At 45.3% G+C, this 13,667-nt stretch overlaps 1 protein-coding gene across 2 annotated transcripts in view; it reads right to left on the bottom strand.

Annotated features, from left to right (window-relative positions):
* Window positions 1-4,224: 4,224 nt before the first annotated feature.
* Window positions 4,225-13,667, bottom strand: part of LOC126540573 (rifampicin phosphotransferase-like) — a 98,428-nt gene continuing 88,985 nt past the window's right edge. For both annotated transcript variants that reach the window (XM_072286567.1, XM_050187412.3), the window contains exons 38-40: window positions 11,155-11,257; window positions 7,203-7,277; window positions 4,225-4,357 (exon numbers count right to left, since the gene is read on the bottom strand). In XM_072286567.1, the coding sequence (XP_072142668.1) occupies window positions 4,284-4,357; window positions 7,203-7,277; window positions 11,155-11,257 (252 nt within the window). In that variant the 3' untranslated portion in view covers window positions 4,225-4,283. The remainder of the gene's footprint in view (window positions 4,358-7,202; window positions 7,278-11,154; window positions 11,258-13,667) is intronic.

Below are 13,667 nucleotides of genomic sequence, written 5' to 3'. Positions count from 1 at the left end.
TGGTTCGGTTTTCCTCCAAGAATGGCTTCCGTGTTGTGCAGGCACTTCAGCAAATTTTTCGCCGTCTGTCTTGCAGTTGTAATACGAGGCATGTGCTGAGGATAGCACACTTCGACATTATAGTTGCCACCTGACAGCTGGCTTGGAAACTGTCCAGAGTCTGTCTCTTCTGAATATGCGCTGAGCAATCAGATAACATTTATTCAGCGTTTCAGGCGTCCGGCAAGGCTCGACGTCAAGACTATTCGACTGGCCGATGAGGTGTGCGTAGCCGTTGGTGAAAGCAAAGCCCAGATTTGTCCTGAGTAGGGAATATGCCTGACTACACGTAACCTTTGGTGGCGTGCGCAATTTCCAATCTGGATTCAATAGATGCGATTGTCTGCTAACCTTGTCAGTAATTGGGCGGCCTCGTGTATTTATGGATTCATAATGCCATTCTGAGGTAAAGCCCGGAACTAAATTGTATGCCATCACCTAGGCGTGACGCCGTTTGTGGTTGCAATGTAGAATAAAGAATGAGGACTGTGTACAATTGTTATGAGGATCCTCCATGACAAGCTTAATCAGGGACTCAGTGTCATGCCACGAGTAGGAAATTCGCACTTCATCGAAAAACGAGAAGGCCAACCTCGCCTCACAGTCAGCGAGTCCATTACCAGCCACGCAACCGTGACGAGGCACCCATTGAAACGTGATAACGGGGCCACTTCGCTGGGAACTGTCGACAAGTTCTGCGATTTATAGCTAGAGGATGTCATGTGGTTGTCTTCTTTTTTTTCTCAAAATGTCATGTTACCACCTGCAACGCTGATTCAGAATCTCAGAGGACCGTTCAGTTCAGAGATGCCTCAGCTTTGAACGAACGAGCAGCCTTCCGTGTTCCAGCCAATTATCCAACCATACGTGTTATTTTCTGCTCTAATTGAAATCGCAGGGTAATTCAAAGTTGTGCGACAACAAACGCTGCCGTTGTGGCACATGGCGTGACCAAACCGTAGACTCTTAGAAAAAGGTACACCCTTTGGGGTGTATATCTGCCACACAACAATAATCTTCGGCCTTGCTTGCGTTTCCTTTCTCGGAAACGCCGCGCCCACTACTTTCCGGTCGGGAATGCTATGTCATGTTGATAACGCGCATGCCGTTCGTTACTGAGAAGTACAGGGCTCGCCGCGTTAAAGAAAGGAAATGCGGACAAAACAGGTGACGTTGGTTGTTTTGTGGCAAGATACAACCCAAAGGGTGCAATTTTTTTTAGAGTGTATATAGGATATTGAGTGCGCAATCCCACTATACAATGGGTTCTAGCTAAGGCGTCTCAAGCTGTTTTAAAGAAAGAGGGCTACAAGATAAAACGATTGTACCAGAGATGTTTTATAAGCAGTCGCCTTGCGCACCCCAGTGAATTTTTTCATCATTGATTCGCCAGGTAGTCAAAATTATTTGCCTAAGTTTGTGATTACTTGCACAATTACGCAAGCTAGAAGGTCAAATTGCGATTCGCATTAAAGAACATCATACCCAAAACTTTCCAGCTCTCAAGATGTTTCCGGGTTACTTTTTCTCTGTTTGAAAGTTGTGGCGCAAAACGTTCTACTTCGGCGGCAGCTTCCTATGGCGCGGCAGCGCGGATTTTACCTTGACAGCGATCTGCGATGAGGACAAAGTCTACGCGTCTGAGCGCACCGACGGCCGATAGCTTCGCGCGCGCTTACTTCTCGCCGCTTATTTTGATCTGAGGCGAGAGGTAGCACGAAGGCTAATTCGCTCGCGTCTACTGCCGCGATTCCTCACTCCACAAATTGACAGTGAGTTTCCGTGGTCATAGATTGAGATGTGTGCATTTTTGCTTGTACAAGTTTGACACCGTGCTTGTTGATTCAGTTAGTAAGCGAATTTTACCAGTTTATACGGCCTATACTACTAAGTTGCTATTGCAATCGATTACTCGCCTTTCGGGCAAAACTGCAACTTTTTGGCTTCTTATGATTTGACTATATATGCAATGATTGAGAAAACTCTAACAAACTGATGAAATGTGAAAGGCGTTAAAAGGATACTACAGGCGTTCGAAAAGAACAGGACGTATGCAGTGAAGGGTAGGCAACTGTATGAGTTGATCAATTTTATTAACATGCGTTAGTATGAGGACATCGCGTAACCACGTAAACAATATTCATAAGCCCCTACATAGAAGGTTTGTAATGCAAAACTAAGACAAAAATTACTTTAGAATACTAGCGATTCTTGCAAAAGATTATGGTGACTGAGCAAACGAAAGGGGCAATAGCGCCTCTCTAAGCCACTTCCATAAAGAAATTTACGGTAGTGTTTTTTGAAACCCTCCTACATGGATAATTCAATTAAAATTCATTCTTATGCTGTAAGATGGGACATTAAAATTATTCAAAAATTTACCGACCTAACAGTTTGCTGTCGCCCTCGCAAAATATATACGCTTTTCAAGTACGATCGAATGCAATCACTGCAATTGCTTACGTCTCAGATAAAACAAGTTCACTTGGGCAAGTGCTATTCGACAAACGGCATTTTTTTCAGTTTCAAATACAATCATTTTTATTTATTCGATATCATTGAATGTGCATGAATTTCGCAAAGTATCATAACAGCAAGTTCGATGGGCTTTCCCGGCTGTAATTTCTGATAAGATTCGCAGTAATAAAAATTAAATAAAAAAACTGAAATTACATTGGTACTTTTTTCTCACGGCATTTCCAGGAGAAAAGCAGCCCCGGTGTATGACATTCACAGCCCACGAAATGATGTTCGGTTCAATTTAGGTACCGAGAAGTGTTGAAGTATTCCATTTTATTGACATCTAAGAAGCTGAACTCAATATCTACGGAAATGTATGTAGCGTGTGACAATTGCTATATTCTTCACAAGAACAGTGTCGAAATGCTTAAGAGAGCTATCAAGTAAGCAGATGAAATTTCTCAGTTGCTGTTCAGTGGAGGCCTTAAATTCAAAATTGTTTGGGTTCATTACAAAAGGAAACAATCCATGGAGAACAAAGCTAGAGGTGTTATTCACACTTGAATAACAACGGTGGTTTAAAATGTTGGCTTTAGAAGGACATGAGGGTCAGGGTGACTAATTCCGATATGAGTTTGCTGATATTTCACTTCGTGTTAAGCGTGCTATAAAGTAAATTATCAGCTCAGGTCGAGCTTAGGCTACTGTAATCGCTAGGCAGAGGCGAGGTCATTACCGCTCTGAGTAGTCGAGTGTCCCCTCATTAAGAAGTACAGGAGCGCTACACGGGCAGGACTTGGCAGGGATGTTTTCCAGCTTTGTTTTGCGAAATTGGTTTAGCATCCCGGCAAAGACTTTCTGGCAGCACTCAGATCATCGGATCAAAAAGAACCCATCTGAGTCAAATGTCCTCAGACCTACTCACTCGTTGCCAGGTGTCCAGGAACTGTTTGCGCGGAGTTTTTATTTTTTCGAAATTAAAACACGCACATGGTGAAGTGCGTGTCTATGTTCACGCCTGTCTTTTGTAGGTCAGAGATTGAAATCCTTAGGTACTATTCCACATCAAGTTTTAACAAGACCTTAGGAACATGACCCCGCATCACGCAGCTACAAAATGCCACAGAATCGTTGCTGCGATTTTTGAAGGCTACCGGGTTAAGCGGCCGTCTCTGATAAAGAGCAGGGAACTCTTACTACGTCTACGATATCCACCACGCACTTTTTCTTTTTCTCTTAATATTTCTCTCCTTTTTCCCCCAGTGCAGGGCTGCCTTTGAATCGCCTTTCATGTATCCTCTTCCCCCCTCTCTCTCTCTCTCTCTATCTCTCTCTCTCTTTACCACGCAAGATCTAATCTCGGTAGGTTATGGTTGGACTTCCAGAGCCAGCACGCCTTTTTATTAGAACCATTGTCAGTCGCTATCATGCACCTGTTATAATTTGAAGAATTCGTGCCAGTTATGATTCCCAAGGTTCCCTGATAAAGCCACTGCCGTTATTGATGTTCACGTCAGTAGCATCGCTGAATCTCAAGTGTTTCTAATGGTCCAACGGCGAAGCATGCTGGCCCACCGAGATATAGCCTCTGCAAAGGGCATTTTAACTTTCCACGTTCTCAGTCACACTGACACCCAGCCTTCATGCCTCAACGCCTTTCCTAGTGGCACTCATTTTCAGCTCTTACTTAGACATAATTCTAAATACCGCTACAAAACAACACCGTTTAACCATTTGCGAATGATTTATTCGCACGTTTATTTTTTTCTTGACGAAAAATCTTGTCAGTCGTCTTCGGTGGCCGGAACCGTTATTCTTCTCAGCAAACCTTTGTTGCCATCTAGCTGGAGATAGTCACCTAAAGGGAAACAAAAAATCAATGCAAGCTCATGTGCATATGGGTTCAATTCTAGTGTAAGTGCGTGTTGAGCTTATTTACTTTGTCATTTTGTTTTATTTTTATTTTCGTTAGGATGTGTGTTTAAAATATCACACTTTGTCGCACCGTTCTGGGCATGGTCGATGTTCTAATGTGTGGCTATAATATTTGCTGTGCTTTCTGAAAAGAAAATAAACTGTTGGGAGTTAGCGCTCTGTTCTCTCTTCTGTCCCCTCTGCGTTCCTTGCGCTGCTATACAAACTTTAAAGGATGTTTTACCAACAAGCCCAATCATACACCTTTTTTAGTGTCAGTGTAGGTCTGTTATATGTGTGAATGATTGAACAATTGTTAAAATGCGAATATAACACTTCGAAGAACGCCAACATCTGATCATTTCATTTTTTTTTTCAAAATCTTGCCAGGGTTTAAATCGCCTGTGAGATCTACTAGTTTGCGTTGGTGCCACCAATGCTTTCTCAGTGAGGCACCTGCTAAGGTTGTCCAGTATATTCTGATAATCATCCAGTCTGAAAGCGTGGCATTTACATTTTCTGCAACACTTGTTATTACTATTCTGCGATGTCCATAATCCGCAGTCTGTAGCCTCCTATACTCTGTGTTTTGAATTTGCTGCTATTACGTACTTATCCTCTCTCCATAACTTGGATTATATCCTTACGTTGTACTATGCGCTATTACTTCATTCGTAAGTGTCGGTTTTTGGTATCCGCATACCAAAATATACAGACACTGACAGTCTGTGTGTAACTGCACGCGACACCCATCAGACTGGGCGCCACGGCAGCTTCACTCAAAAGGAAGGGTCAGGACAGACGGTAAAAAAGAGCGAGTGAGGAAACAAAAGGCACACAGGTATTTGTGCAAAATTTAACGAAACGCATTACTAAAGGGACCGTAGTCGATCGAACACGAGACACATAAGGTACCTCCTTCAGCGGGCGTAAGTATACAACAGATCTTCATTTGACAAAAAAGAAATTGTGCGAAAGACAAGCTAAGAAACAGAGAACAAGAGATGGCGCTGTTTTCAGACATTAGGCTGCACCAACAATATCGAGCTAATGCTGCTGCGGTGGCCGAATGCCCAGCTCTATTACGGAGCCTGTTCGACTCCCAGAAGCGATAGCCGGATTCCGATAGAGACAGTATGCAAGTACATTCGTTCGCCTATGCATAAAAGCTACTTACGGGGCCTAAGGTGGCCAATATTTGTCCTTAACCCTCCAGTAAGGCATGCCTCGAAGCACCGTGCAAAGCTTTCGGCACGCTTAGCCACAATAATTAGCTCGAGCACCGGTCATATTTTGCAGGTGCTTCCCCGCTACAAGGACACACGAATACCTGCGAGCTCATTGCGCTCTTAAGTGCTACGGCCAAATGAACGTGTGGCACGAAGCTGTCACATCAGCTATCCACATTGTCTAGACATGTGCACCATGTGTCCACGTGAGAAGTCGTCCCGTAGGCCCAGGGGCTACGACGTTCCGCTTCCGAGCCCGAGGTCATTGACTGTATTCCCGGCAGCAGCAACCGAATTCATGTGAAGGCATGAGAAGGCTCAGTCAACTGAGCCTTCTATGCCATCGATGCACTCCAAAGAAATTAATTTTATTAAAATTGATCTAAAAGCTTTTGCCCCACCCCTCCCACCTTTCCTAGCGTCTGCTGTAGCCTGTTTCTTGCCATGCGAAGAAAAACTCCATGACTTATATTCGACAATAAAGGTTATACGAAACCCTTCCTTATAGAAGAGGACCCCGTTTTGCAGTAAGCCTATGGTTGTATTCACAGTTATTTCAAGAAATCGGTATTTTGATGTAGCTGTTCTGATGCGTGATTTCTCTTGTTCTGTTTGTTAATTTTGTATGTTTGCCCCTCTTTGGACGTAGGCAGATATTTCGTGCAATTTCCTACACTCGCATACTTTTGAACGCCTGTGCCAAACGATTTCACTGCGTGAAGTTGCATTTCTTCTGTATTTATGTTCTCGTGCATTTTTAGGTGTGCGTTTCTGAGAAATCTCTGTGGCGATTTAGCGATAAGCGCGAGAAAGATGCGTTAGAATTAAGTCTCATCTTGTTCAGGTCCCGAATCCATGATTTAAACCACGTTCACCACATTGCACATCGCAAAGTACTGTTCCTAAGCCCACTCGACACACGTCCTGCCTCTTCGATAAGAGAGGCGCACCTGACGGGGGTCAGTTGCCCCACGTACACACACACACACACTCGTAAATATATATATATATATATATATATATATATATATATATATATGCACTGTGTATGTGTGCGTGCGTGTGTGTGTGTGTGTGTGTGTGTGTGTGTGTGTGTGTGTGTGTGTGTGTGTGTGTGTGTGTGTGTGTGTGTGTGTGTGTGTGTGTGTGTGTGTGTGTGTGTGTGTGTGTGTGTGCGCGTGTGCGTGTGCGTGTGCGCGCGTGTGTGTGTGTGTGTGTGTGTGTGTGTGTGTGTGTGTGTGTGTGTGTGTGTGTGTGTGTGTGTGTGTGTGTGTGTGTGTGTGTGTGTGTGTGTGTGTGTGTGTGTGTGTGTGTGTGTGTGTGTGTTATACAGAAGAAACAGCATTCTAAGATTGCATTCTGAGAGGACTGACGTTCTGGCAAGACTTTCAGAAGGATCGACATTTGGGCGAGTTGGTACTGGTTGAACATCTTTAAGGGGCAGCGCAATATGACGCAGACAGAAGGCAGGAACACACAGGACAGCGCTGACCTTGAGAAACTGTGTTAAAATTTGCTGGAAGCATCAAGTGACCCTTCCAACCAAGTGACAGCACACACCCGTAGCAAGCATCGTGGTGATGCCTTCGACACCGACGATGCATGGAAGGCCATACTCTCGAGCGACGACGGCACCTGCGAGAAATGCGACAAGCATGTTTGGTTTCTCTTCTCACGGCGAGCGTTACGTGAATTGAATATAGACACACGATAACGAAGAGCTGCACGACGTTTACACCACACTCACCGCGTATTCAGGGAATTGTGCCTTTCGGCGAAGCATTGCATGTACAGTCTGCCAGTTTTTTAATTACATCTTTAATTTTCAGCAATAGCGCCCACCTCGATAGTATGTAAGCGTATTATAAAGTCAAGAAGCGACGCGATCGAGGATAGTACGCGCAAGCGCACGAAGCAATCAATCTTCAGTGCGAGTGTAGTTTGTAAGGCTGCACACGCCCTGCCACTTATCCGCGCGGATTTGAAATTTAGCAGGGATCTTTGTAACCAAATGTCACGGAACGACTGACAGAAATGTATGCTAAATGCCACATTCACAGACGGACAGAAAATAACACCAAGAGGAACTATTGTTACTGAACTTTTGGAAACTGAGAAATGTGGCCCGACGCTTGCGTTAAGCATCACTGCCGCAGATGAAGGTTCTTGGTACCAGCAAGGTTGAGCGTCGGACTAATTTATTGTGCATTATAGATGCTCCCCGACGCATTCAACTCGGACAACAGAATCAACACATACGGCACTAAAAAGAAACGCACTTGTATGCATCGCATTTGTTTCGTGCATGTAGTTACCTTCTGACCGACGAAGTAAAACTTTGAGAGGTAAGATGTTTTTGCTCCCGTACGGAATTCTTGTTCACGTAAGCTCCGAAACGTCTTCGGAATTCGCAAAATCACCGAAACGTCTTGCCTTTCAAAGTTTTTCGGCGTACGTCTTTCTTTTCCCATGTTTTATCCCGACCAGGCGGGCTTCCGTAGAACTCGCGATTACAGGGTTACTAAAGCTTAGACTCAAGCGTTGCAGTTGGATACCGCTAATTTATTGCATTACTTGGCCTGCGAAGGGAGCAAAAGAAATAAAAGGCAGAAGAAAAACTGAAATCACTCAAGAGGCTCGACGTATTGACATGTATTCACCTGAATGACGGGGCCTCATCGCGCAGTAGACGATGCCAGCATTTAGATAGTGTTTTCCGCGTTCGCTCCCACTAACGCCAATGTCACCGCTTATCACTGTTCTAAGACGCTGACTTGCCCTGCACTCGATGCTCGCGCGGTATTGTTAAAAATCAGGAAGCCGTTGACTGCGTAAAACAGAGTTTGGAGGAGAATTGGACGCATTGTTCCATAGTTCAGAAGGCTATAACATGCGGAAGTAGTCGCGCGAAAAATATCGGGCGGTAATTATTAACAAGCACTTTGTTTCAACCGTTTTCGTTTCAATATCGAAAAAAAGGAGGAAAGAGAGTAAACCAGACGAATTTGCGCGGTTTCCTTTCTTCGATGAAGGATTGTTCTTGCACGTATTTTTATTTTTTATCCTATAGCTTTGTTTCCATATATATATTATTCTTCATCGATATCATCTGGAGTAGAAATATAGGTTTTTCGCCGAGGCTAACAACTCAAGCTCCCAATAAAATATCTTTATTTCTCTATGTCTCTCGTTCGCTCGCACGATTTGCTGAATTGTAGGAGGCTTAAGAGACAAAGGGACCTGAAAAGGGAAGTACTGGGCACAGCGCACACACAAGAAGTTGATGAAGTGTAAAAAAAATGCGCTAGCAACCGTAATGCCTTTTTTTTTCGCGAGCAATGAATGTGGCTGTCCTGTCGGAATCTTCGTTCTGAGAACGCTTTGTCATATCGGTTTAACACAGCTCGCTGAAACAGCAGCTGTACCACGTCCCGACGAACAATTGTTTCACTTCTGTTATGCTGGTATCCAGAAGTAATCGGCAACTAAAGATTGCGGGGAAGCGCCAAGTCCGAGTCCCGGCTTGTCGGTCATGGCCACTCTGTAAGTGCCTGTGTGCTCTACTTCAACCTATCTATCGCTGGCGATATCACTGCTGCTGCAGCTTGACGTGTAGGCTGGGTGGACATAATGTTCCGCGCTGGCTCTTCCTCTGTCAAGACTCTCACGGCCTCCGGCGGTCGCCTGTACCACGACACCCCGCCGGTTAGGTTGAGTTCACTCAATCACACTCTGGAGCATGACGCCGAGCGGCTCTTCCGAGAACGAGGTCTTCCAGGTGCACCTGTGCCCTCAACCTATCTGACATTTGGAGATTTCATTTCGCAACATTAGGTAGATCATTACGGAACGGAAATGTGCTTAAGTGATGAGGACATCGGGAAAAAAGGTGCATTTTAGCAGATTGAGGAGCTCCGCCACACCCTGGTTTGAAAAGCGACGCCGAAAGCAGGTGGTACAGAACAATTCAAAACAATGGCCTTATCCAACTCTGAATTTCACGTAGGTTTGACATCACGAGGTGGGAAAAAAACATACAAGGTACCATATTTGAATTATTCCATCATACAAACGAACTCTGAAGTGTTCGTTTCAACTGATTAAACATGCAGGGGAAACAATGCAGCAGTAGTGGCAGTTCATAGTTGGTGCGTGGCACTGGTATGTGTTGATGGTCGGTATGTCGCGTTAGGCGGGTGGAGGGATTAAGACCTAAATTTTCTAAAATGCATATGTGGTCGCCATGCTGAAATAATTAGGTCTGAAATTTTCTTAAAAGGCGATACGCTTATGAGGTGATAATTGAAAAACCTTAAATTTTGGTAATTCGGACCTACCTGCTTATAGGTTGACCTGCATGCAACGCAAGGCGTTCATTCGCAATATGACTAGGTTGTGTAATAATTTTTTTACTATGAGTACAAGCTAGACGTCAGTAACGTAGATGAGGGGAGAAGACAGCATTATAGAGAAGTTTTTGTTACTCTGGCAGTAGACTCTGACATTTTCGTACGATACTCAGGACTTTGCTAAGTTTATTTTTCAGGTAATCTGTATGGCCTTCCCATGGCATATACTCAGTATCTGACTACCAGAACGCATTCCTCAATAGACAGGAAGCCTCACCGAGCACGTCGCCGCCCAAGGCGAGGATTATCTGCTTTCGCGGTGTCCACGGCATGGTAAAGCGCCCCCCCCCCCTCCCCCCAATCAATCTGGGCAGCACGCTCCATACAACCGCGGGCACATTGTTGGAGACAATTGATGTTGTGAAAGGCGATGATATGGCATGATGAGGACACTCCTGAGTTAAATTTGTAGACTTCATTGGGGCAATTGAAGGTCACCGCGCTTTTTCAGTGATGCACGGCAGCAGACGAATGGCCACTGCATCGTCCATGGTGTGTGTGAGGAGTGGCTTCTAGCCGTTCTGCAGATGACCGCCACCTTTCGCACGCATCAAATACCACTGAGTTCTTTTTCAGTGATGCACGGCAGCAGACGAATGGCCACTGCATGGTCCATGGTGTGTGTGAGGAGTGGCTTCTAGCCGTTCTGCAGATGACCGCCACCTTTCGCACGCATCAAATACCACTGAGTTCTAGGGCAACCACCACCGTAGGAGTGTAGACGCTGTCTTCGCTCACAACCGTCCCTGTTCCAGCGCTTTCGAACATCGTACCTTGATATCTCTACCAGCTGCGTAACCAGCGCCGTACAATTTCGTCGCTGAGCGAGCCAGGACCCTGCACGGGGCGCCAGTACGAGGACGAGCCGGCTCTGCGCCCTAGCTAGATGGCCATGGCCAGTCCTGCGCTGTGCTTCAGCCTCTTACTTGATGGCGATGTTACTGCTATAGTACGGCGCGCAGTAGCAAGATTTCCTACAAGCAGTGCCACGCGATGGCACTGCGGTTACTTTCAAGCCACTAGTTTGTACTAACTACAATTTGCCGAATGGCTACAAGGTACGTAGCTCTGACCTGCACTCCCTCCGCAGATCCAGAACTCACCGTGCGACAGTGGGCCGCCAACTTCGGTCACGACTCCGGCCAACAGGGGGAAGTACGGCGTCCAGCCGGTGTCGGTGGCAGTCGTTACCAGTATCTCGCCCTTCTGTGCATTGAAAAAGAAGGGTCGCTGCAGTAAGGGCTAAACCTCTTTTTTTTTTTGCTGCATAGTGCAAACACGTGCAGCGCATAACACGTGGTTAACGATGTATAAGGTAACCTGCCACTTCTGCTTAGCACTGAAGTATAGAAGAGCCACAGTGTCGGCCCTCTCTTGAACCCAGCTCGCGCTGGCGGCTAGGGGCCAGGAACTGCTGGACACATATGGGACCTGAGAAGAAGGTTCCACCCCATCTGGTGCCGGCGCGCACCAACCGTCACTAAGGGCTCACTACAAAAGTTGTTTCTCTCTCTCCTGAACGAGTATTTCTTGATATGTCGAAAAGAAGAATTAACGGGCATTCGGGCATAACAAATAAGAAAGACGTAGACATTTTGATATTGAAAACTTGCTTTCTAATGTCTTAGAGCATGGTGGAAGTGCACTCTTCAGCGGTGCAAAAATTGGCGTGCGATTATGTACCTGACCATTTTGCGTGCCTTTATGAAGTGCTAGCCGACCTCCCAGCTTTTCTCTCATAATAAGTACATCTCTCTTTATTGAGTGTTAAATGTGACAGTAAAAGCTACCTTTAACCTAATCTTAAGCTTCCCGAGGAAGACAGCACGTGAACTAGGCGCACACACAAAGCGCAGACTTCCAACGTGGTTTATTTCGTGAATGCAGGGAAGTTATGAGGTTGTTTAAAATATAAAAACAAGGAACAATCGCAAGGAAATTGTGCACGAGGCAGCAACAATAATAGCAAGCCACGTGTGCATTAAGAGCGCGGGATAGTCCTGATGTGCCCATCTAAGAGTTATATTTATTTCCTTGATAGTGATAAAGATGGTGAGCTAAGCAGTTGTCACCGCTTTTACGATGTGAAATGCCTCGATGACTTCTCTTTGTATTTTACAGCGAAGTTTTATATTGCTAGCCAATTCGTTCATCCGTCGCCTGTACGCCGAAAGCTCTTTCATACGTGGACCGATGCCGAATATAGTACAATGCCGGGCCGACCCGCGGTGGAGGTGAAGCAGGCGTTAAGCACTCCCCATACGTGGGCCGATACCGAATATAGTGCAATACCGGCCCGACCCGCGGCGGAGGTGATGCAGGTGTTAAGCACTCCCCAGACGTGGACCGATACTGAAGGTAGTGCAATGCCGGGCCGACCCGCGGCGGCGGTACAGTTCTTCATTTAAGGGGCCCACATTCACTGCTTCGCTGGTTCTTCACAGAGTGAAAAGGCACTGATTTATTTTTCCTTCGAAGGGAATTTCGTCTGTTACAGATAAGGCAAACAACTTTTGCTGTCGCATCTCTTGCAGTGCAAGGGGATATTACTGCCCATGCCGGTGCGCGTGGACCGCTTGTGTTCCTGTGCACGCTCATTGAAACAACGGCCAGGTTGACCTATGTAAGACCGACCGCACGACAGAGGTATCTCGTAGATAACATTATAGATGCATTTAGTGAACTTGCTTTTATGGTTCTTTTGGCATGAGCTATACTCCTTTTTTTACTTTAATCACTACTGGGCACACTTTCTTAAGTTTACAAGGTGCTGAAAAGATGACGTGAATCTCATATCTTTCTGCAACCTTCTTAATAATAGGACATAGACAATGCAAATATAGCATGACAAAACGGGCTTTTTGGTACAAATGTTGCTCTTTACTTTTTGGAGGTATTAGTATTTGAAGCAGGCTCTCGGATGCACTGCGAATTAAGTGATGCGGGTAGCCAGAAGACAGCGGTCGCTCAACCTGACATTTGAAACTAGATGACACTGTGTGTGTGCACAAGATTTCTGTAGAGCAGAGAGGTAACCAGACGTGATGATGCCTCGTTTCACAAGCTTCGAACATGCACTTTTGTAAGATAATAGACTTTTGTTAGACCTTAGATTACACGAGCCACGAACGTGGGCATCTGTGAACTGCAATTTAAGGTATAAAAAGTGGATGTGACTGTCCTTAGTCATTTCATGGATGAAATGCCTAAGGACAATATAGTTCTATAACGTTGCCCCTCAGAGGAGAAGGAGTTCAGAACATCAGTGACAAATCTGTCAAGATCATTATTGAAATAATTTTCTAAAATCACTAAAAGCTCGTCGACACACCGAAGCACATGTAACACTGGAAGCTTAGAAAGTTCTCGGTCTAGGTGTCTGTCCAAAAAGGCCATAAAACATGCTACACAGCACAAGAGCAACTGAGGAACCAATGCAAATACCAGAGTTTTTTTACATAAAGGTGCCCGTTGTGAAAGGTTATAAATCGCTTCCCTTCACAAGATAAAGCCACTTGGAAGTCTGCTCTTTGTGTGTACGTCTATGTTTCTGTTCACGCCACGTTTTCCTCCCGCAGTTAAAAATTTTGCGGAATCTATGAACCGACTAGCCCAA

This window comes from Dermacentor andersoni, chromosome 2 (genome assembly GCF_023375885.2).
Source record: "Dermacentor andersoni chromosome 2, qqDerAnde1_hic_scaffold, whole genome shotgun sequence".
Taxonomy (NCBI): Eukaryota; Metazoa; Arthropoda; class Arachnida; order Ixodida; family Ixodidae; genus Dermacentor; species Dermacentor andersoni.
This window is presented reverse-complemented; position numbering and strand designations above follow the sequence as displayed.